The sequence below is a fragment of the Simochromis diagramma genome, unplaced genomic scaffold (assembly GCF_900408965.1).
Source record: "Simochromis diagramma unplaced genomic scaffold, fSimDia1.1 OVJJ01000685.1, whole genome shotgun sequence".
NCBI lineage: Eukaryota > Metazoa > Chordata > Actinopteri > Cichliformes > Cichlidae > Simochromis > Simochromis diagramma.
The window spans coordinates 18,254,846-18,280,601 of NW_024387477.1; the positions used below are offsets into that span (position 1 = coordinate 18,254,846).

Sequence of the window (25,756 nt, forward strand, 5' to 3'; positions counted from 1 at the left end):
AGATCATGGGAAAAGAAGAATGGAAAATGCCCTTCGTATACTTACATTTACAAGTGCTGCTGCCTGGAGGGTGTAAATGTCAATAAAATGTTCGGTATTTTCAGAAATATCATCAGGAATAGGGTTCCATTTTTCTAGAAATATTGTGATATTTTGAGGTTTCATTTCTCACCTCTACTTTGCAATCACACCAGAAAAAGGGATGGCAAAGAGACTGAAACTATTTCTACTCCAAATTTCCACAGTATCTGCTACAAAGATCTGAAAACTCTTCTAAATGTTTGCTACTTGGAAATGATCAAATCACGTGATTGTAAATCTGCAGGTTAATTTAGGGTTAAAGCATGTTTGGCTGCTGGTTCATCATGAAGCATGAGCAGGCGATACATGTCAAACAGCTGAAAAAGCCAATGTGTTGAAGAAAATCACCATGCTCGCAGCTAAAAATGAAACTGCAGAATCTAAAACCACACAAACTTAGGTTCTACTTACTGCTCAAGTTGCCCACTACCTATTTCAACAAGTATGCTCTAAGACTGCAGGCTAGATGCAGCCATGATTATTAGAAACTCAACATCTCCTTACCTGACTCGATTGCTGCAAAATTTGGTGAACTGTGGTTGGTTGAGATATATGAGCCGGGCATCTTCTTGGTCAGCTAAGGATGTCTTTTCTGATGCGTCCTCTGTCTTTTCATATCCTGCAGCATGGGGGAAAGACATTTGATAAGTTCAAAAAGTCTGCTTTGAGCACAAATAAAAGTGAGATAAAAAGGGGTTTTGAAGTGTTTGAGTTAGTGCGTGTCGAAACGCACCCAAAGGACCCTTCGGAGTCAGGAAAAGGAAAAGTCCAACTCAAACTAAATCAATAGAGAGCTCAGCTGACCTTGGCGCTTTAGAGGTTTTAGACTCATATACAACAGCTTTTCTTTCAGATTTATTAACAAAAGCAAAGTATTTTTGCACTCTGCATTCAAAATAATGCATTATGCACTGCAAAGTGTGTTCCCCTAGCACACAATGCACATTAGCCAAACTGTTATTACTGTAGGCTACAATCACTGCAGTCTGCACAATCACTGAGAAGATGTAAGTGATGTATGCTAAACTTGCCTCAGCTCGGGCGTGATGATCTGATGCCACTATATGGTCAAGTTGTCCTAATGGAGTGAGAAGGTACCTCGGAAAGACAATAGGCTTGCCAAATGACATGTCACTGAGAGTACATCTTGTATTACTACCTTCACAGTAAAACACCAACTTGGAGAAAAACCCTATTATACACCGAAAAGGAAATCACCTACTCTGTGTGGACAGTGTGACTCACCTACACAGGAAGAAGGGCAGCACTGGCATACCACAGGTATATTTCTATTGACCTTTTTCCTTTAATAATGAAATTATCATTTTAAAACAGCATTTCAGTCGTATCTGACGATCTGAACACTTAAGTGCAACAAAAAATATACAATATAATTCAAATTCTTTGAAAACTTTTTCAATTATGAACAGCAGGAACTCCATTCATTGTTCAGTTAATCATCACACACTATTCTGCAAGGAAAAGAAAAGAAGGTTGTTAGCAGATTTGGTACATTTAGTGCTGAAAAATCTGTCCCCACATGGATGCAATTCTTCTTTCCACTCCTTTGGAAAAACGAGGCACTGTTCGACTCCCACCAAGTACCGAGTTCAGCAAAGTGGGATGGAGCTCTGTTGGCTAAAACAAAACTAGCGAGGCCTCGTGAGCGCTGTATGTGGGTCGCAGAGATGCTTATGCGTGTAACACATTTTTCCTTGTTGTTTTTAAAACCCTGACTAAATATTTTTGATTTGTAAAAGGCATTTTTGCATCTTACTTTGCCACTAAAAACAAGGACTAACACATTGCAGATGCAGACGGGTATAATGCTTACGCCTTTAAAATGCATGCTTTCTATGCAGGAGGCAGATGCTGCGTCATGCGTCTAGGGACGTTGCAGCCTGGAACTTGCCAGCAACATCAAGCACAAAGCATGAAACTGCTTAGTGCAGAACTGGAAATGGGAAGTACACATCTCTCATCTCCTCTCACACATGTAAATACAAGTGAGGTTTAGTCCTGAACTTTATACTTGCAGCAGTTGACGTTTAAAGTGCCCCCTTCCTGATAAGGTAAACACACTAAAAAAACAACAAATGTCCTGCTGAGGTAAAGATCCTTTTAAACTGAAACACTGGAGAGTAGTACAGAAGAATATTTGACAGGAATCATGTAGCCTGGAAGATAAGAAGAGAAAATCAAATATGTATTTTTGCTTAATTCTGCTGAAAGGGGAAAAAGCTGAGACATAAAAAGGAACCTATTATACTTCTCTACATATTTGCTGTTATAGCTTTTGATCATAAAACTGGACAAGAACGAGGCTTCACATAATGAATGAGGTCAACATATGGTTACATAACCCTAAAGAGCCAAAATTCAGACTGCGTTAAACGTTTCTTATCAGCCTTTTTCTGTATGAGTATCAGGGGACATCTTTAATATGGTCATCTCAGTTCTTGTCATGAGCACAGATGCCACAGCAACCAGCAACCTGGATTATTTTGAACCGAAAGTCTGCAGTAGCTCCGGCAGACTCAAACAAACATAAACACAGAGCTGTAAATGTCCACTTTAAGGTTTCTGGGGTTCACATTTCCCTATACTTAATTTTTAATTGATATGTCTGGATTAATGACTTGAGCAATGCTCACAGGGCAGCGCTAATGTAAAACTTCAAAGTCAACAGTACTCCTACTCAGACTGCATGCATGTGATCCACTGGATGCTGGCTAGTCTTCCCTAGCATACAGTGGTGTTGGTGTTAGAGGGAGGCAAAAAGGGAGACAGCAAAGCTTTCACAACTATAGATAAGGTGAGCCGCAGTGTTTAAAATGGAAAGAAGGACCATTCTCAGGCACAAACGTAGGAGGGAGGAAAGCTGGCAGGAAGCACGAACAACAAAACCCAGTGTCAGGAGGTGCTGTAACCAGAGCCCTGCCTGGATATGCCCCAGCTGCAGCCTGCTGCTAAAGCCCCTGCCTGCAGTATGTCTTTCTTATAATGTCAAGTCAAAACAAAGAACGCTAACACATTCTCCAAAGTCACACTTCACGCTGTCACCACTCTTAATTTTCCTTTCTGCTCTCACCTTTCACTTAGCACTTTCTCACTCATGTTACACAAACCATGAATCTTAGATTACAGCTACTTGTTATTTTAATGATCCACTTGGCTTTACATAGATTATTGAGGAGTGACTGCTAGCATCGCCTCCTTATACTTTGTCCTTAGCATGTGCTCTGGGCTAAAAATAAATGCCCCCGTAGTTGTTTACATGGCTGGGAGTTCGCCATCACAGCCTTGTTACACGAGGCAACAGATCTGCATAGGTAGTATATTGGATTAGTGAGGTGACAAACCATGGATGGACACAGCAACAGGAGGTTTAAGAGTGACACCAACTAAGTCAATAAATGTTCTTCCTGTTTATTATTAAGCGGTTTGTATGAACAGTGTAAACAATATTGCAATAAGCTAACGATTTCTCGTAGTTCATTCTTTGTGCACCAAGAAGAAGAAAAGGGTTTTTCCTGCATACTAAAAAAATTGGCACCCTGAAAAACACCAGTATTATATTTTGTTATATTTTAAAGCCATGTTTTATTAAAGGTTCTCTTTACTCAAGGACACACTGTATACTCTTTTACCAAAATGACCTTTGTTCCCAGAATTATATGGTCAGCTCAACAAAGACTTAGAGCACCTGTTGAAATATGTTTTCACGCTTCTACGTGTTACACAAAGAACATCGTTTCAGAGAATGGGTGATGTAAAAAGTCACTGAAAGACCTGCAACACCACAGCATTACATAATATTGCTGAACAGTTGATTCATTGATCCTGTACGGACTTTACGGTTTGGTGGTTCCTCTTTAAGAGCATGTGCGTTCATCCCTCTTTCAGGAAAGTAGGCCTCGCCTCTTCGGTCCAAAACTAAAACTGAATTTGCAGCCAAGAGCTCACCTGGTGACACTGGGACGACAGGTACTTAGCAGTGAGTAACAACACTGAGTAAAGGTGAAGGAAAGGACATTGACTTAAAGGCCTGCTGCTTCACTGAGTCTGGGCTGGATGAGAAGAGAGCTACTGGCAAAAACTACAGCAAACAGCGATTTCTTTCTGTTATATGTTAGTCTTCATAAGGAACCATTTCTATGCACTTTGACATTATTAAGCAATTTCAGCACGGGAGGACTTTCTGGAAGTTTACTATGCTGTAGTTAAGATAATACTGCTTGCAGAGCGTAGCTAGAAGATAGCACTGTAGGTTTATGGGTTTATATCACCACCTGTAAAGTCATAAAAATAATTCTCAGTGTCAGAGACTACCAGGGAAAGAAATCACAGCACAGCTAACTTGTGATCATGTTTTTCCTGGTTCAAAGCAGCCTTTGGGGACCAAAACTATGCACGCAAATATAGCTGGTCCAAGTCTAAGTTGGTCTAAGTGTGAGTAAAATGAACCATGCTTTAGTCAAAGAGTTTTCTGTAGTTATTGTTGATCATATAAATATTTGCCTTTGATGGATGGCTACAACATCCTTTATTTTGTGTCTTTTTGTAGAACTAATCCCACACTAATGTTGCTCAGTTTCATCAGGAAGTCTGCTCAATGGCATTTCAACGATAACCAATGCCAAAAAGAGATGGCCTACACACCAGGGAACAAATCCAACCAAGAAAAAAAAGTTAGTGAAGAAGCTAAGTCTTTAAGCAGCTTGGGTTATCAAGGAATTACCTTCTACACTGGCAACAGAGTGAAAACGACAGGGATAGTATAGCTGGTAAGTGCAGCATAAGGCCTGTGTGGAATAACAGGCCGGAGGAGCTGGCTGAGCAGCTGTGATTGATGCTGCGTCTCTGTATCTGAACGAGCCTTCGCAGCAGGAGCCGGTGTGCTGGGGTAGACCAGGTGCTGCAATGCACCAGTTGCAGCTGGTGATGCTGCTGTTTAACCAAGTCCTCTTCCTCTCTCCTTTGAGCCTCTGTGACACAAGCAACTGTACAGGAAGCTAAGAACACCTATTCTGTATTTTACTTGGTGCAGTAAAGGTGTGTAACGTCAACATCACCATCATTTAGACTAAAGCCAGGACAGTGTGTTATTTGCTGCCCTGTTAGATGAATCAAGCTTTTAATCCAAAATATACACTTTATAGTAAACATCACTAATATGTCAAACACTTAAGCAACCAAGGTTTGCATCATGAGCTGACATGTCCTCTGCTTCCGGTGTCAGATGAATACCAGAAAGAAAAAAAATCAAGCCTCATTAGAAATTATTTCCCAAATCTAGACAAAGTATTTCTTTTCTCAACACCTATGGGAGATACGAATGAATTTGTCTCATCTTCCTAATAATATCAGGGTAAATCGACAGAGAAGGTTAGACTTGGACTCTCAGTTGTCTCTTGATTATTACCGGATTGGTTTCTCATGACAGCCAGTTTGTTCCACGAATGTTTCATAGTCTTAAGAAGAGTTAAGATTTGTTCTTGTCGAGCCTTAAGAGGTTTGATACGGCTACTATTCTTGCACACCTGATCCAATTAAAGGCTACATGTTGAACACTTTAATTGGCTTTAAGAGCAAAAGTAGCTCAAGAGCGAGAAAGTGGTGGGGTGGGCTCGACAAACTGGGAGGTAAACTAAATACTTTGGCCTATCAAGCACTCCTGATGCATTTATATGCCACTACTGAATGTCAGTAACTTTCAACTTCTCTGTTTCATAATTTGTGTTATGTCGTTGTGTCTCTGCACAGCCTTATTAGATGGCTGCCCCTCCCTGAGTCTGGTTCTGCTAGAGGTCTCTTCTTTCTTCCCACTGTCAGTGCTGCTCATAGGAAACTGTTGCAGTTTTCGCTCTTGCAGGGACATTAAAACATACTGCAACTTGAGGTGATGTTGCAAGGAACTGGCTCTATATAGAGAGAAAACTGGGTCCAATCAGAAGATATGCAGCTTTTAATCACATCAGGAGCAAAAACTATACTTGAAATGGGGATTTTAATTAAAGGTCAAGGGTCAAATTAACAATGGAAACGTTAAAATTTTACTACAGTGGCACTGGAACTGTAACCATGGACAAATTTAAAAGTAGCACACCAGGCCAACAGTACCATCCAGAGGAGCTGGGGATGAGAATTTGAGGAGGTCATTAAAATAACTTTTCCCAGCTACTCCACAGAGGCCTCCGCATGGTCTCCCTCCCCCACCATATCCAGTTCATTTTCTTTCCTTATGTTCACACACACTCTGCAGATAATGTACTGAACCACAGCCGCACGTCTCAGTGGGATCTGCTCTTAATATTCCCTGGTGGACACCGTGCTTTTTCTCAGCACTAATGTCATTAACTGCAGGCATGTCACGGCTCAACTACCCTGACATTAATACAGAGACCATAAATAGTGAACTTGGTGGATATTCACTGTGGGCATCATTCTTAATCTGTGTTTATAACAGCACCTTTCAACTATTAATTGAAGCCCCATATTACACATAGCACTGAACATAAAAATAATGTAAGAGGCCTGGAAAGAAAAGAGGGTAACAAAAAGTAACAAAGAGCTATTTAAAGCTCAGTGGGAGGAGATTCGCACACAGCTCTGGAGGGGAAGCCTCCAGAGGAAGGATCAATGCCACCGAGTGTCGTAATGAGTTTGGATGCAGGCCAGATGCCAGGATTATTGCCTGTGTCAGCCAACAGACAGACGGGTGGAACAATAGTCACAAGGGCGCACGTATTTTGGAGAGGGTGCCCAGTGGGAAAAAACTGGGCCCAGAAAGGCTTGGCCAAGACACGCTGGTCTTCCCCCGTCTGTTTCTGTATTCCTGTTGCTAAACGCTGCAGGTTACAGAGACACCGAGAAACCGACAGGCAAGGAAAACCCCTCTTCAATCGCCTCTGCATGTTTAAGATACTAAAAGCATGGAAAGATGAATTATTTTCTATACGTCTATACAACTTTCACACTTGAATATGAGCTCATTTTTATCCCGGGTCTTTTCAAATGAAGCTCATTGTTAACGATAGGTTAACGATAAGCCCAACCCCTGCTGATTTACCATCCTCCCGATGGTACTATATTAGCTCAGGTCAGGCAAGAGTGCTGGGCGTGGAAAATTATTCCTGGCATGACTGTCAACACAAAAAAAAGATAAAATGCACATAATGGCCCCAGTGACAGGAACCATAATGACCTGATAGTCAAGTATATTAGCCAGTACTGCATCTTGTGACAGTCAGGCACATTATAGCACAGAAATAGCACTAATCCATGTTTTCAAGTAGATGATCAAATGGAAATCGTTATTGTGGAGTAAATGTATTTTTAGCAACAGTATCTTATTAATGTTTGACGTCAAACGAATCTCTTGTAGCCCAGATATTATCAAGATATCATATCACAGTTTTGCTACATCGTGGAACTTCTTTGGGCCAGCATCTATTATATACTTAATTACACAGTGATGACTCACGAGGATCCATGACTTATTCTTCAGAAAGGCCCATTAGTCAATCAGCTAGAGTGCACTGCAAGTCTAGAGGTAAATGAAAACGTAAAAAGGCTTTTTGTTCGTACAGAAATAGCTTCTAAAAGAATAATGAGCGCAAGAGACTTGAAGGCTTGTCAATAAAGTGTAGCCGAGAAGGCACGTGACCTGGCCAGAACTCGGCTCCCAAGCAAATATTCAATCACACCCGGGGTAGGTGGGGGCAGGCAGCTGGGGGCTACGGATATTGATCCCATACAGACAGACAAATAGCAGCTAAACCAGTCAAGAAACTCTGTTAAGAAAAGCAGCACAGGATACACACAAATGACTGGCTTTGCTTCTGTTTGCTTCTGTCTTTACACATGCAGAACTACCGTGTTAACAAGTACCCAAATAAGTCAGCTAGAGGAGTGAGGCAGAACATGGAGTTCAGCCTTCTCAGTCTGCACGTTGTTCACCTTAACCTGAGGCTATTTACCATTGTTATTAGGCTCAAATTAGTTCCAAACCGCTGGACTTCAGGATGTCTCAGTCTCATAACTCAGTGAGCCTAATGCGCCATTTATATCAGCTCATCGCCACCAAAGACAGATCTCAACATGATTCATTTATGCCACATAAATATTTCAGCAGACAGAGCGGCTACAGTCTATTCATGGGAACCAAGGCCCCCGAGATGAAAGCCCCCCTCCCTCCCGATCACCTGCCATTTGTGAATGAGGAGAAGAGCTGGAGGGGAATATAGATACTGCCTCAATCTAAGCAACAGCAACATCCATAAGTCGCTTATCAGATCACAATGCTGTAACCGGCACTCACAACAACAACAGGGCAGCTGCAGATTTAATCCCCCCTCCCTGTTTGGCTCCGTCTGGCTCCTCATAGGCTCAGGAGGGCTACAGTAGGGCGGATAGTGCAGGGACAACAGAGGCAGCTGGGGCTTGCACTGACATCAGAGGGCTGGCCCTGCTCGGCTTAGCGAGGATCTGCAGAGAGAGAAACCTTTCCACTGTGTATGACTTTATGAATGATAAAAGAGAGAGGCATATGCCATGAAATTTAAAGGAATGGACACAGGAAACAGACTTTGTGAATGTCAGTCACTCAGTTACAGTATTCTTCAAGGACACATCTAAAACCTGCAGGACACCGGCCCTCAAGGCCTGGAGTTCCCCACCCCTGATTTAGACCTTCACTGAACAACCGCTAGCAAATAACCAAAGTTATATTCAGGCATTTGACAATAAACCAATATCACAATGAATAACTGTAAAATGTTAACACACACAGGTTAAACGTTTTTCCTTTTTGTCATCTCTGCAAGCAACAAAACAGTTATTTGGAGAGTCTAGACTTATACTTTGGAAAGACTTAAATTTCAGTGGCCAATGCATAAAGAATGCATTTACAGTAGGGTCTCCAACTAAATATGATAACAATCTAACCACCATTTGCTGGTGGGTAGATATGCCTATTATACTCGCTGTTGGTTAAGGCGGCAATAAAAAGGTTTTCACTCTTGTTGCTGATTTTGTGTGCCATCTCTCTCTCTTTGCTGTATTAAGCAAAGTGTGAACATTAACATACTAACAAGCTCAAAATGGCTATCCGTGTAAGCATGAGTGGGCCACTTATTTAGGAAATTCAAAAAAGAGTGTGTCGATGCCTTTTTTGTGGTATTTCTGGCTATTTGACAAACAAACGGTATCGTATGCTTGAGTAACTCAACTTGAACTCAATTAAATGGTTAAAAACATGACAGCCTGTTCTTTAGGGGGGGGATGCCAAAACTTAATGGTAAACAGTGAAAGCATAAACCTAATATTTCCTTTTGTAGTCTGATCAATTGTAAGGGCTAAAACACTTTACATATTCTTAACTAGAGCTCTTCTGTACTTTAACCTTTTGGTTTTTTGCAAGAACAGGAACAACAAGCTGTAATGGGATATGGCAAGTTTTGGCTCATGTTAATGTTGCAAAACCAGATGGATTAGTCGACAGCTGTAGTGTCATGGGTCGTATGTCAGGTTTAATGGGACACTCCTTAAAGATAAACAACGTGAATGGCTGCTTATTACGACTCTCAGCGCAGTTAGCATTATCCAAAGACACACTTTGTGTTCACAGACTGAATGTGATTTCAGGGGCCCAAACATGAAAGTTGAACAAATGTAAAATCAATCTTAAATTTTAATGAAACTCCTACAAAATAATGAGACATTTAGTTCATGGCTCAGATTTTAAAGCAGGCAACAACAACCACACAATTTCTGCCACATGTTCTCTAAAAATAGCTTTAATCTACAAATGGCTGAGTAATGACAACTAATCTGTGCCAGTGTTTCAGCGCTGCCATTTGACCTGATGTGACATGTTTGATGTGCCAGTGAGATGGGCCTAAACCAGCACCTCCATCATCGAGTGCACAGAGTAAGTCACGCATGTCCAAAACATATCAACTGTTCTCAGTCTGACTGAGGAAATGATAACGTAGGTAGATGCAAGTTATTGTCTGTTATTTATTCACATCTCACTGCTTTTATTAAATTCATGAAACGATGACTTCATGCATTATTCGCACCACAGTCCAATAATATGAGCAGTGATTGTCTTTGGGCTAATTTTAAGGATAACCTTGATGGATCCGTCAGATGCATTATAAAACAGTACATTTTTACATATACTTTTAAAACTGACCATAAATGTGCAAATGCATGACTGTGAGCTAGCTGAACGTAAACCTAGCTGAGACGGGATCATTGTCGTATAATGAACGCGCTCTCGGGGATGGGAGGAGGGTGTGGGGGATGGTTGAGCGGGGCAAGGGCAGCGAGAATTTCATCTTCCCAGCCACTGATGGTGTTGCTTTCCTGTGGAGTGCCCGCTGACACCTCTTCATCTGACCTCGTCATCCCACTGTGACACTGTCACACTGGCTGTCTCCTGGCACACGCACGCTAGCTGCAATTTTCCTGCTGTTTCAGCTGAGTGTGCATCACACTTTCACACACCGGGGGCACAAAATTCTGCTCAGCAGCAAAAACTTACGATGACAGAAAAACAGACACAGTTTATGGGTTCTTCTTCTTTTTTTCCTTTTTTTAGGTATCTGAGATTATTTCATGTTTCAGGATTTGCTGCCCATCTATAGCTGATGGAAAAATTGAGACGAACGGAGGATCTCTACAAGCATAAATTTACAATGCAGGCTTGCAGTGGGTTGTAAATAAGACTCAACCAGGATGTCAGCTAACCTGCTCATCAAATGATCTAATCAATTTCAGCAGATGGTTCGATTAGGGACCATAAAATCAAGGATTTAGAGGCATTTTACACTGAATCCAAGTTGGTCTTATAATTGAACCTATTGTGCTTTTTTATTATTTTTAGTCATACAAATACTATTACGGTGGTGGACGTTCACATCAAAAATGACCATTTTCAAATTATGAGGTCAGCGTATGTGCAAGTAATCCCTGTCATCTAAAGTACACAGCTGTGAGCACAGAAGCTCCACCCACCTGCTGTTTAAAGTAAGTAGCTTGGTGAACAGAGGCTTTAATTTTAGAATAAGATGAGAAGATAAATAAACATTATTTTGGTCTATCACACCAAGGTACTCTGACAGAGTCCAAGGGTAATATGAGCACAAAACATTAAACTAAATATTTAGTTTGGTCAGTACTGCATTGATTTTTGCTTTTAAAATGCACAACTGAGTTTATTGAATTTTTCTACCTGAATAAAGACCGTCACATTCACATGTTTCTATGCCAAGTAGAAAAAACACTAGTTTACTGCATTGCATAGAGCCACGGTTTTGATAGCCTTCACACCAAAATCATGATCATGAGTTTCCCTTGCCTGACATCAACATAACAACAAATATAGCAAACAGTACAACAGTCTGCGTCTCTGCATGAAGACCCAACTCTAAGTTCTTAGTCTCTGAATCTATCTCTTAGTGGGAACATGCATTTGCACGTTCCTCCTCACGGTGACCTGCCACATCCACTTTGCCTTGCAGACAGAGAGGAATCATTGAGGTGAGGGAAATTGAGTATCTGAAGAAACACATATTAGGCTGGCTGCAGGTTAGTGATGGAGGCAGGACGTGAAGTGGAAAATGGAGAACGGGATGTGTCCCGTGAAGTCACATAGGGTAGAGAAGCCAGAGGGAACTTGATATGACACACCAGCAAACCCAGGAAGGGGATTTAGTGGCGTGTTGTGCCACATTATTATCAGCCAGTGATTCACCAGGCACACTGGCAGCTTTCAATCCCTCCAGTCTCCCTCCCCATGCTATTACAACTATTCAGACAGACCGAGGTTCAGCTAGTCTTATTAAAATGCTACAGGGCGCACAGCCTGCTCCACATATGCTTGAAAAAAATGTGGATAATGCCAGTGAGGTAGAGATAGCTTGATTATAGAAGAAGTAGGCTATAATGTCTCACTCTTACCTAGTAGTTACTAAGGTAATGAGAGTTGAAGAACTATTATTCTCCTTCTCCCCCCAAAATTTTGATGAGTTACTTGACTCACAGCTTTGGGGAAATCCCCACAAAACTTACATCAGCTCATCCACGTTTCCATATGTTTTACAGTTTTTGCACTTTGATTTTTTCCTGGAAATGTTACCATCAGTGATCACATCACTCTGAATTCTGAGCCTGGAACACATTAAAAAAAAGGTTTGTGTTTGTTTTGCTAAAAAAACAAAAAACAACAAAAACAACCAAAAAACCACCTTTTGTTCTGTGTCTGTGATATATACCTTGAAACGAATGTTGAATTTCACGAATTTCACCTACTAACATTTCAAATGAGCATTTTTACTTGGGAAGCTCCTGCCACTCGCGGCGAATTTAATGAAAAAATTCCTGACTGCATGTTGCTGGAAGTGGATGATGTAAACATCTTCAAAATGTCAACATACTGACAAATGGCTCAAATAAAAAAGAGGCAGCAGAACTGCCAAAAAACCCTTTAAAGATCAAAAAAATACACCATGAAATGCACAGCCAGTGGCTGCAGTGGACACTTCTTATTGTTTCTAACACCTGATTTCACTTCACCTCTTTGTATGTTAAAACTTCGCACCTCTGCACAGCTGGTCGAGAAACCAACAGCACAAGCAGGAGTGGCCCACAGACCAGCTGTACAACTTTGTGCACTGCCTCCGTCTGACAACAAACCGTCAGCGAACCTGCTACTTCTGCTGGACCATAAATCTTGGTTAAGGCCTGATTTAGACTTCTGCTGTGAATCTTTGTAGAACCTACCAAGTGGCCGATGTCACTACCGGCATTTATGCTTGTGCGTGGTGCATTATGTGTTACCTTGTGGTCATGTCCCAGCATTTTATATGCAGTGCCAGCCGATAGAAACTCACTTCTGGGTCTCCATTCTTTGTTGTGGTCTCTCCCCTCCCCCCCCCAGAGTCTTTCAGTTTTTTCCACTCCTTTGTACATTCCCTCACATCCATTCAGACAGTTTTGGCAATGTTCCTACAGGATGTTGCTGACTTCTAAGGATGCCAGGCTCCTTATATTGAGACAATCGTTGTTCTTGTCTTTCCGACAAATATAAAAAATAGTGAGAAAGTAGCAGGAGATGCACAGGAGGAATTGATAGTGCTGAAAATGGCCAATCACTATGGTTACAGGCTGCATCAACATGACATGCAGTTACATTTCTACAGCGGTAAATGTCAGGTTACATCGTAGGGTTTCAGAGGGGTTTGTGCTAACAACATAGTTTCGTGACAGATTTTCCGCTGAAACATAAATATTCAGTAAACCTCATAATGGTTGAACCTGTGGTTGTGTATCGGGGTCAGTGCGTGGAGTCAGAGGCCATTCAAACAGCAGCTGTGAACCCATTCAGCACACCTTAATAGCCTTAGAATTGATGCTTTATTATACAAATATCAAAGTTTTGATGACCATCGAGCTTTACAGGAAGCTTTGTTCGACCTTCAAAATAAAAGCCCCAACAAATTTTGTGCTGCCCCTCATGGGCACTAAATGATGCTGGATTTTCTGAGATTTTAAGACAAAAGCTCATAAATAATAAAATTACATTTTGATGAATGTTTTCAGCTGTCTCTTCCATAGACACAGATTTATTATTGACATGGTTATTATTATTAACACTAAACAAATTAGGAAAGAACTTGAAAGTGAATCCTCACAAATATTAATGTCACTTATCTGGGCTTATAGAAAGTGCTGGCTTTTCTATATATAATTAAGTATTCCCTGGCTGCCTTGCCAGTGGCTGTCTGTCTCTGCAGAATCATACATTAAACGTGCTGATAAGCACTAATGTCACCTGCATCCCAACTGTCTTAGATAAGGTTGTTTTGGCAACACACGAGGAACAGGCTGGCAGGGATCTCGGATGTTTCCACAGCACAGCGGAGAAGAGTGACAAGGAGTGGGGCTGCACGTGGTGGCCAAGACTGGCGAGTGTGCAGCACAGAGGGGGCTGACGGACAGGCTGCTGATGGATTAGGTGGTAAGCCTGGCAGAGGGCTGCCCTTTCTAGATGGAAGCCTGCCTGATGCACAGTGGTGATTAAAATATAAAACTGAAGGGTGGGGAATGTGCTCAGGCTCTCATAAAAACAACTGAAAGAAACGCTGCTGAGCAGACGCATGACTGAGCAAAACAGTGGAAGTGGATATGGAGCCATGAGGCTGGAAAATACTTGATCCAAGAGCAGCAGCAGCACAGGCCATCAACCTGGAAGCACGGAAGGTGATCCAATCCAACACTGAGATGGATGCTTGAAAGAAATTTCCCCCGAAGCAGGCGGATAAGAGTGTACACAAAGCCAAGTGAAGTGAAAAGCTTAATTGTTTGCTCTTTGTAACCTAAAAAGGTGGTGTAATGGTGACAGCAATAGCTGCTGCATAATTCATCTGTTTGTTCCTCTGACTGCAGCAGGCTCCGCATTGGTCAACAGTTTTATACAGTCTCGTCGTATTTAATTATTTAGATTTCTACCACTATAATGCACAAGCTCGTCAGCGAAAATCCATCATTTCTGTTGTGCTGCGCAGGATGACAAATTGCGTTACAGTTACCAGCCCTCAAGTGGCATTTTAGGACCAACAGAAAAAACTACCGCCAAGCAAATCACCTTTCAGCAAGAGGATATTCAAATTCCAGTCTGAGAGCTATTACAGTTTTACTTTTTATTTGTATTTTGTTTTGAGTTTTTAATTTTCTTTTCAGTTAGTTTCCAGGGTGGAGTTGCTCATATCTGCAAACCCACTCTTTTTTGAAAATGTTCAGTTTCAGTTAGTTTCAGTGCAACATTTTGTGAAGGACGCTGACTCAAAGTCACATCGTTTTTAGTTCGATTTTTGTTATCGGCGGTCGTCTTTTGCTTTGTAAGCAGTCGTGAATTTATATTTACTTAATTGTAACTGTCTGCCCCAAATCTGCTTGTTAAGGCTGACATCATTAGCCAGGCCTAAACGTTCCTTCAGTTCAGCAAACAAACACTGAGGCCCTGTATCCAAAGCCTTCCATCTCCATTAAAATGATTAGTGTGTGTGTTCTCATAAGTGTTACAATAAGGTGTACTGTCCAGGCATCCATGAAAAAGAGGATCTTTGCGGTTTAGCAAAGTTTCAAGTTGACACTGTGTTGGATTGACAGTTAAAAACTAAAAATGATATGCAATGTTCTCACTTAAGTATTTCTAAAAAAACTGGAATTTACAACACCGCTGTACCTTTGGATGTAAACAAAGACGTCCAAAGGGCTGGCTGGCATACAGTAATGCGCTACCTTATGTCTAACTACTGAGTAATACACTTTAGTACAAGCAATGTGTAATATGAGGGTGAAATTGTTCTCAATAGAAGTGCATGCAATTCCCCAGAGACAAATCTAATGATGTTGGAAGGAAGGAAGGAAGGAAGCTGTTGAAAACGAACAAAGCTTCAGCCAAGAGAACATCTGAGATGAACCTATCAGTAGCAAGAGGTTAGTCATTCGTATGTTGCTGCACAGTGCTGATCATAAGCTTAATGCAAGCTGAAAGCGATTCTTTCCTGAAGTGTTCCAATATTAGGTGTCTGAGGCTGGAGTGTACGGAGTGAGTTTTTATAAATGTAGCCCGAAGACATGCTACACTTGAACAATGCTTATAAGAAGGTGTAGAGGTTGAAACTGACAACCAAACATTGTTCAAGGGGCTAAAAAGTAAAATAAAATAGAAAATAAAAGATAAAAATCAAGCAACACAGACGAGAGCCTCATCCAACGAAGGAGACTCTTGAACCCAAACACAGTCATGACAAATCTCTGAACAAGCAAATAACCTCTACGATTCAAGACCATCTGTTGGGAGTATGGACTGGCATACAGTGTGTGGACCGATTACTTCCAGTGCAGCTTTGTATCTGGATAGTGGAGAGACACTCAATAATTAAATCTTCAGAAAACCATTAGGAAAAGATGCTTTCTTTCCCAATATTACCCCCAGTGTATTCTGCTGCAATATCGTATAATATAATTTGCTGCTTTATTAGCACGGTTTTATAGGTACACGAAACTTTGAAAGCCAAGCTTAACCATCATGAACTGATGATAACATTTCAAGAAATTCACAAGTCGATCAACGTTTTATTTAACTCATCTGTAGCATCTAAATTTTTAAGTCACATTGCTTGTATCTTTACAGCTCAGTCTATTTAGAGTCAGACTGTCAAACTCACTTTAGTTCATGGGCAACATGCAGTCCAAACTGATCTCATGTGGGCCAGAAAGGTAGAACCACCGCATAAGAAAGCGTCACTCCAAATTTTTCCCTTTCTTTGGTGTAAACAAATTAATCTTTAAAGCCTTCACCCGGGCCACAAATGGGATTTTAAAGAAACGGTGAACCCTTTAAAAACGTCTCATAGAACAAAAGGCATAATTCCGTGTTAAATATTTTTTCTAATTCAATGAGTAATCCATTCAGAAAACAGCCTGAGATATCTTAAGAAATATAAATGAAGTTTAAAACTGTATTTCGGTTTTCCACAGTCATTGAGTCTAATATCAGCACATGTACCTTCACAGCAGAAAGGCACAAAACCTTCACGAACTCTACATGTTACTCAAAAGGATTAACAATGCACTTCATCAAGAAACTGTAGTATTAAAGACTTCCACACTATGCAAAGCCAGGTAGATCCTTTGATGGTCTAGTTCTGGCCCCCCATATGCATGTTTAATGTGCTGTTAAACAAGGTCAATTTTTGAAAAAAAGGAGTGAAAAACACATTAAACTTACACCAAAACACTGCTGGTAAATTACAAAGCAGATAATATGTATAATAAGGTGGCCTAGACATTACGCAACGACTTCATCTAGATGCACACAAAAACAAATTAGAAAAGGTTCATTTTAATTCACTTTACAAGACCAGCCCGCCTGCCTTAGGGGCCAAAATTATATACTCAACAGCAATAACTCAGACTGAGATATTACCCAGACCTCGGCAGCTATAAATCAAGCCCAAGCCTTTCAAAATCAAGTGGCAACAGCGCTGCTACATTTACTGTGAAGAGAAACAGAAACTTCAGCAGGCATCATAAAAAATGGGTTTTTGTTATTGATGTCTGCAGATAAATCCAGTCAAAGCCCTGAGTAGTCAGAGGTCAATGTCAGCCGCACATGAGTGACTGCAGGGATTTAAAGACTGACTGCAGGTGCACAAGTCTGCACACCTGCAGCAGGTAGGTAGACTTCTGTGTTTGGACTCTGCTGGAAAGACAAACACAACTTTAAGCCTAAAATCCCACTAAGTGGCATTTCCTGTCCTAAAGTAAACACATTCTTTTACGAGCATTCAAATCACTTAGGTAATGCCTATGTATCTGCATCTTCATTCCCTGCCAAACACAATAGAGATGCAGTGGAAAGTTCTTGGTGCAGGGAAGGAGTGGGGGCCCCCAGCTGAACCACAATGGCTGCATTATTAGACCCACACAGTTGTAGATGCCATTTGCTGGACACTTGTGGACACTTTGAGTAAGCTACAACTTAATCTGTTTTCTGAGATGATGGGGTGATTCCTAAGAGGTAGGATATGGCTTGTCCCGGGGTCAGGTGCAATCTTCAGCGGCTTCACTGTGACAACGCCTTTGTCTCGAAACCCCTTCACCTCTACCACTTTCACTTTAGGCTAACTTATTATTTTTAACATTTAACTTGAAAGAGTTCTTTCCCTTGAACGTCTCATAGAAAACTTCCAAACCGCCCGACCCTCTCTTCCCTCGGGTCTTATTTACGCCTATTCGGGGGGACCGTTAATCACGGCTTTAGCTAGCGAGTTACTGCACTTCCACAGAGCTGTCGGCCGGCCTTCTAGCAAGGAAGAAGGTAATAATGTACAAGATATTTTTTCTTCGCCTGGTCTCGAAAATATAAAACAGATAAAAACATTCCTACGTACCCTCCGCCCGAGTACGAAGATCAGACATCGTTCTCTGGACGGGCGGCATCTCTCCACGCAGAGCCGGGCAACGGCACCTGTCAAGTGGCCGCGGTGTTGGTTCTGCCCCCCGTGTGTTCTGGCTGCTGCTCCTCAACCGTCAAAGAATTTCAAAATTACGGCTAAAAAATCAAAATCTCTCTCATGCGGATTGAGCTGATGCGTGTTCACTGCTGATGAGAGATTTACATAAGGAATTGCCAACTTTCATTTCCCGGTTGGTGACAGAACCATGCTCAGGAGCCCACCGCTTCATGCATCCCCCAGCATCTCGGTTCGCACGGCGGACTGAAGCCGTCAGACGCCCCCCTGGTATAGTAAGAGTGGACACGGACTAACCATGAACTGAAGTGAGGGGGACGTTGCCGCTTCACATTATGGACTGTACCATTTGCAGAAATAGCGGGAGGGGTTAACACATTAACATAACCGTAATTACGCCTTGGCTAGAATTAAAAGAAGTGATAGAAATAATATTTATCTGATAATATCGAGAGGCTAAAGTGCTGTACTTCAATCCCCGTCGCCCATAATCATTAAAATGCTAGATTATTTTTTATAAATGGCCTTGAAACTGCTGGTTGGCGTAAGCACATCCCCCCTTCGCGGTAAACATACACATGTTGGGAGTTGGCTTATTAGAACAGAATCATGTTTTCGTGTATCAAACGTGCTTTGTTCACCATCAGCAAATAGAAATCACTATTTAATGGACCGGTATGCATAAAACTACAGTAGGAGATTTTGTTTTATAAAAGAAAATTCATTTCCATTCATGGAAAGTCCCCGTTCATCTCTATTATCTATTTATTTATTGCAATACACGCCACTATATCTGTACATCTGTCGGTACAACTCACCTATTCAAACATAGGTGAGTATATTACAAAAAGCACATATTTTTTCCTAATTACTTCTTGGTTTTCATTGCTGTTGTTAATGTGTCACTTCTCAGATAAGCGTAATTCATAGCACAGTGGTTATTATTTAATAAGTATAAATCGTGGCAAATAAAGATGAACACTGAATACTGACATTTTGAGAAAGAGAGTTGGTTACAAAAGCACTGCCAACATTAATAGCTGGGGTTAAACCTTACCCCCATGCCGTTAAGTATCATTTTACAAGATTACACATTGTTAGATTTTATCAGTGGTTAATATTTAACAAAAATCATGTGCTCATAAAAGTTGGTTTTCTCCTTTTACTCTTGCTTTGTTTTTCTCAATTAGAGGCACTCAAGTGACACATAAGCTTTACAGTGTCATTAATTCCATTTATGGCCATTTTATTCAATGTGTGTGATGATTTTGTGGATTTTGCTCTTGCAAAAATGACCCTAATCCTATTCAAATAGTGATGAAACGCTGATATCCAGGAAGTGTTAACTTTTGAATCGCTAAAGCAATAAAAACTGTCTTATAGTGACAGAAATAAGATGTTAATATATTGTACCACACATGTATGAAGTAAAGGACGTGTTTGAATTACTGCACTGTACTTTCCATTAAACGCAGGAAAAAATGCACTGATAAAGAACTGCAATCAATCTGCAAGTCACTCTGATGCTGCAACAGTTACCATTATTCACCAGCATACAATATGTACGCACAACAAAAATACACATGGTTCATCTATACAGAGACTTTAACAAGTCCTGAGGCTTTACCTTCAGCATAATCTTTTGCAGAGAAAAAGAAACTGACAAAAATGTCTGTATGGATTGGCCACTCTGGCACACGGGTGTTGTGTCAAAACTAATGTCTCTGATCAATAGAACAGTCCATTTTTCTTTACAAGTACCCAAACTAATGGAATAAATTATCAGTCATCTCCACAATAAGCAGTTCTGGGAAGATGTAAAAATAAACTCATGCAAAAAAGCAACAAATGAAAGAGTTTTGAAGTGACAGATTGGTGAAAACACTGTCAAAAATAACAGGATCAAACACTTGTAAACAGACCGTAGTATAAGTCACCGTGTTATTATGTGATTATTGTCTAGAGATGAGCTCAGCAGAAGATCTAATCCAGGGTGACTTACTCTAGCTCTCATCAGTGTCACTCTCCTGTCATGAATCTGCTCTAACTTGGATGATCGGGAACCTGAAATAGGACTTAAAGGACAATATACATGCAAAAGAACGAGGCTGTGCTGCCTGTCTGCTGTGCATACAGCAAATCAAAGTGGGTCCTCTTTCCCTCTGCAGTTGGAATGCAAATCACACTGGAGACGGCATTTGTACAGCACCAGCACCACTGCAGTTGCTTGAGAGAACTGCAGATACACTACAGCTGTCTGATGTCTATTTCTCACCAACAGTATTTCCACAGTTCTTTTTGTTCCAGCTGAGAGATTCAGTGCATATTTTCATCTGATCTAAAACTCTTTGATGGGAATGATTTAGGAGACTCTCCTCCTATTTTTATCCATATTCCTGTATAAATTAAAATCATTTCACTGTGGTGGGGATTAGAGGGAAATGAGATTATACTTCTACATGTTCGGCTGCACATCTTCCACAAAAAGTCTGCAGACTGTGTTCTGGGGGGGGGGGGGGGGTGTCACCTTCAGTGGCACTGTAAGTCCTCTTCTCAGCAGGAAAAAAGGAAAAACAAAACACACAATGTTTTGCATGAGGTCAAGATGAACTGCATCCAAAATACCTGAACATCTTCACCTCCTCCTCCTCCTCCTCTTACTAGAGAGACACATCTCTCCCAAAGATTTCCTTTCTCTCCCCCCACTCCTAATTCAACATCAGCTCGCCACCATAGGGATTTGGCTCTGTAGCTCCCATGGTTGCTAAGCAACAGTGACAAGAAGCCTGCCTCTTCGATTATGTGTGAGTTGCTCTGGTTTTCTGTCTTATAGCACATCCAGTCCAAACAATGAATCATTCAAGCAGCCGTCCAAATTTGTACCACCGTCGAAATCTGTGTCAGTTTCAAACGGAAAGAGTGTTTTTATCCGTTTATTTATATCTTTATCAGAGTGACCTTAAAAAGACTTCTTTACTCTTTTGATAAAATATAGAAGTGTAAATATACCTACAATGAGAGTGTCTGTGATCAAAATTAAAGTAAAGAATCAGTGGGACTTCAGAAAATCATAGAATTGATATTTTAAATCAGCTATAAGTTACCTACTAATTTAAATGTATTATTGCAACTAGCACGATTGCATATGGGTGCCATGGTAAACCAGCCTACAGTGAAGTAAAGGTAGATCCACTGTAGCCTAAGTGCTCTATGGAAACTGTCACCAACATGCTCTAATACAGTGGGGGAAACGATTATCTGATCAGCGGCTGACTTGGTCAGTTTGCTCAACTACAAAGAAATGAGCAGTTTCTCGTTTTTATTGTAGTTTCATTTTAATTGAGAGACAGAGTATCAACTAAAAATCATGAAAAAGCATGTTACAAACAAAAGGTCATAAATTGAGTTGCTGTCATTGAGTGAAATAAGCATTTGATTCCCAAACAAAAAATGAATTAGTACTTGTTGGAGAAACCCTTGTTGGCAAATGGTGTAGTTGGTCACCATTTGAGTATGTGTTTTGTGTCATCATCATGCTGGAAAACCATCTTCAGTGTTCTGGCTGAAGGAAGGAGGTTCTTGTCTGAGATTTTACACTATATGGACCCATCTATTGGCACGTCAATGCGGTGAAGTCGTCCCCAAAGCCTAACTTTTCCACCTCCATGCATGGATCATGTTCTTTGGATCATACTCAGCACTTCTTTACCTTCTAACACACCAGGCTGAGTTAATGTCAAAGAGCTCGATTTTGGTTTCATCTGGCCACATCACTTTCTCCCAAGCCTTCTCTGAATCATTAACATGTTCACTGGCAAAGTCCTTGTGGAAGGTCTATAAACTTGTCCTTGACATCCTCTGACAGCTCTATGGTCTTGCCTATGGTGGTTAAAAGGTTTATCTGTAATAGATTGGTTGATTGACTATAATCTGTGCACCACATGGGCACACAACTAGAATTCTGGCTGGTTTGTAGGGGTTTAAATCCTTATTTCACTCAGTGACATATAAATCAATTTATTACTGCGATGTGTTTTTTCTGGATCCTTGGTTGATATTTTGTCTCTTAACAAAATTAGAGCTTGTTCATTTTTTTTTTAAATTGAGCAAACTTAAAAATTTAACAGGGACTTAATCTCAGATTTTAGCTTTTAAGTTTTCATAATTTTTCTTTTTGCTGAAGGTCATACACTCTGATCAGTGGAAATTTTCAGTTTCCTTTAAAAGCCTTTTTCTGGCTGAGGTAGTTGCATGGCTTAAAGACTTGCAGTGTTGCTCTACCAGCTGACCACTTTGATCCAGATTGAAATACCTCTACAAATATTGGAAAATATGCGATGAGATATAGTAAAAGTCATCGATGCCCCTTAGAATAACAGTTTGGTGAACCTATTTTTCTAGCCCTGTGATAGACATCAGCTTCCAGCATGCTTTTTGGTGACTCTGAAGTGAAGACTTTGCAAGATAAATATGGCCACGTAAAGATGATGCACAGCCAGCTATCTGGAGTTTGGCTAACTGACAAAATTCTGCTACAACACTACAAACTGTTCAGAGAAATGTTGAGCAAATGCATTAAAAAAACATGCAGAAACAGGGCTGTCTCTGGCTGCTGCTGAATATAACATGACAACTATACAAGTCCTCGCTTTAACTTAAATCAGAAGCACCTGATAAGCCCCAGTAACCTGTCTCTAAAAGCCTCGCTGTCACTTTCCCTGCATCAAACTAAAATGAATTTGTAGTGTCCTCCAGAGATAGCTCACAAAAATCATCCTGAATAACCAGCTTATAAATGATGATGTGTGTAAGCCCCTATCTGGGGGCTCTTTGCTTCTGCAGGAAAATACTTTGAGCCACTTTGCTGCTGCCTAGAGAGAAAATACTAAGGCAGCTTAAACCCTGCAACAACTTCACTGGATCCTATCCCAGAAGGTATTAAAAAGGTATCGGTGCTTACAGTGGAGGATAAAAAAGAGGATATTTTCCTCACTGGTATCTTCACCATATTTGTGTAAGTAACCCAAATTAGGAGGAAATTAAAATCTTTATAAGAGTTACATCCTTACACAAAGAAAACTCGTTGAATGAACTGTCTTTCAGGTACACTTTAATTAAAATTTTGTGCTCTGAAGCAATAAAAAGAAAGTTGGGATCCACTGATTTCTCTCTTTTTTGTTTGTAAAAGCTCTGGATGAAGGTAGATGGGTTTGCTGAAAGTTAAACGTCTGCCTTCCCAGGTTACATCAGTCCAACACCTACACAGCTGGTCTGGATCAGTTTTTTCATCACTTTCTATCACGAATTACCGGTCCCTGTGTGAAGACTAATCAAACCAGGAGGATGGATGCGGCCGTGCAACCTGCAGCTCTATCTTTCATTCCTTGCCTACAGCTCTTGAGGGCGTGATTGGGCAGAGTGACATTTAGCTGTAATTAAATTGCACTCTGCCCCCTTGTGGATGTTGATCTCTAGTCGGGGAAGGGGGAAACGGTTCATTGGCCAGCCACTCACAAGTGGTGAGTCACTGCATAGTCATTTGACCTGCTCACTATAACTGATGATATCTGGCGTACATCCTGTCAAACGATACGTTTAACGAACTGTAGGAGTAACTTACAGACAATCTCCAACGTAGTTTTTCTGTCTGGCATGAGAGCTCAGTAAAGTACTGCAGACCAGCCATAGACTGAGGTAAACATGAAAGGAAATCATGCTGAATATTCATGTTTATTCAGGACGCATGGAAGCCATTTTTCACCCCGCGCCATTTGACTTTTCCCCACTTAGTAGCAGGCGAGCCGACAATCAGCAGTGAAATTAGAGAGCGTTACAGTATTAATCCTTTCAAATGACTTTTTTAATGGCAGTAGAGGTGGCTGCTGAGGTTATATTAGTGCTGCTGATGAGCCAGGCTGAGAGATAAGCTCTTCAAGTTGAATAGCCTATCACTATCACAGTGCTCTCCTGTCTAAATGTGGCAAAGTGTGATAAAATGGCTGCTTGACACAACATGGCGTGGGCATATTTAACTGAATTTCAGATAGGCATGCCCCCTCCCTGCCTTTAAGGAGGCAAAAAACATGGTAATGTGTTTAATTCATCTTGAATCATCTAATATTGTAGTGCCTCTTTTGTTGGCAGGAACCCACAGAGGACTCTTTTGTTTCAGGTGAAAAGCTGGTGTGTAGACATAGTGGTGCTTAAAGGCGCAAACAAACCAATTCAAATGAAAACTAGATGTAAATGGACCTTTTATTACAATTAAAAGAATAGTGTTTAAGTAAATTCAATTCAATATTATTTACACAGCACCAAATCACAACAGCAGTCGCCTCAAGGCGCTTTGTATTGTAAGGTCGACCCTACAATCACACATACAGAGAAAAACCCAGCAAGCGCTTTGTTGACAATAGGAAGGAAAAAACTCCCCGTTAACAGGAAGAAACCTCCGACAGAACCAGGCTCAGGGAGGTGTGGCCATTTCAGGTGAGAGAAGGAAGACAGGATAAAAGACATGCTGTGGAAGAGAGACAGAGGATAATAAATTTGACCTATTTAATGATCGTAACCATAAAACTCAGATTTTGTTGAGAAATATTGCTAAAAATTATGAATTTAGACAAAAACTCTCATCTGAACCATGACCTACTTTTCCCAAAGCATTCAACGTTTGGATTATGTCCCCAAAATGAAGTTCAAATCCAGTTTTTATTGCTGAACCTGGAACTGTAAAATATTCTGTAAAGTTTGTAAAGTTTGTCCTCTGCTTAATCAGTGCTGTGTATGTTCTGTAGTTAAATGCACTGTGAATATGTTCTTAATAATTGTTTAACACTGTTTACGTGGGACAATAAGATCCTAAAATGAAAAAAAAAGTTACCTCAGTTAAAAAGATGTCTGTGACTAAATAAAAACAGATTTAATAATACATGTTTGGACCACTATGATACACAGAGAGCAGTCTGGTAAGTAATCCTACATGTGGACAAAACCTTTGTCTCCAAGAAAACATCGCAGGGTTCCTTTAACTGACATCTTCATGAGTCTGGAGTCAAATGACGCTAAATCCAAGCTGTTGCATGGGCTGCTTTTACCACCTGTACTCGTTAGCAGTGAGAAAAACTAAAACTGACTAAAACGGTTCACACAGATGCCTCGAGTGAAATATCAAACCGGCCTAACTTGGAAAGAAAACATGATCGAAAGCCATCATGAGAAATGCAGGTTTTCAAGACACTTACGGGTGAAAGTCCAGGAAAGGTAATGATCAGAAAATCTTTATCTGTTAGCAGCAAGAATTTACAACACACCTACACAGGCCACACTGTAATAGCTGCAGTGATGTGCTTTTAATAAAAGACAGTTTAAGGGAGAGTCGCGGCCACTTTGGATCAATAAAAGCTGGAACCAGAGCCAGACCCATAAAGCAGCCCCAGCCTCGGGATGCCACTAAATATTAGTTTGACACATTGGACTTTCACAGATGGATTTTCTCCAGTGATTGAAATGAGGTGGCATAGAGTGTATTTGTGTGTGTGGTTGTAGCTCTCACCTGAGGGGCCAAACTGGAGCACTCAAACAGAGTGGTGCTGTCACCGCTGCAAGCTGATGCGTCACAT

The 25,756-nt window shown here is 40.8% G+C and overlaps 1 protein-coding gene and 1 long non-coding RNA gene across 7 annotated transcripts in view; one reads left to right on the forward strand and one right to left on the reverse strand.

Annotated features, from left to right (window-relative positions):
* atp8a1 (ATPase phospholipid transporting 8A1) overlaps positions 1-18,452 on the reverse strand; it is a 109,852-nt gene extending 91,400 nt beyond the window's left edge. For all 6 annotated transcript variants that reach the window (XM_040015849.1, XM_040015851.1, XM_040015847.1 and 3 more), the window contains exons 1-2: positions 18,054-18,452; positions 586-700 (exon numbers count right to left, since the gene is read on the reverse strand). In XM_040015849.1, coding sequence (XP_039871783.1) covers positions 586-700; positions 18,054-18,102 — 164 coding nt within the window. In that variant the 5' untranslated portion in view covers positions 18,103-18,452. The remainder of the gene's footprint in view (positions 1-585; positions 701-18,053) is intronic.
* On the forward strand, positions 700-12,281 carry LOC120723978. Its single transcript, XR_005693844.1, has 2 exons — positions 700-1,362; positions 1,944-12,281. It is a non-coding gene; the product is annotated as an uncharacterized LOC120723978 (long non-coding RNA).
* Positions 18,453-25,756: the final 7,304 nt, after the last annotated feature.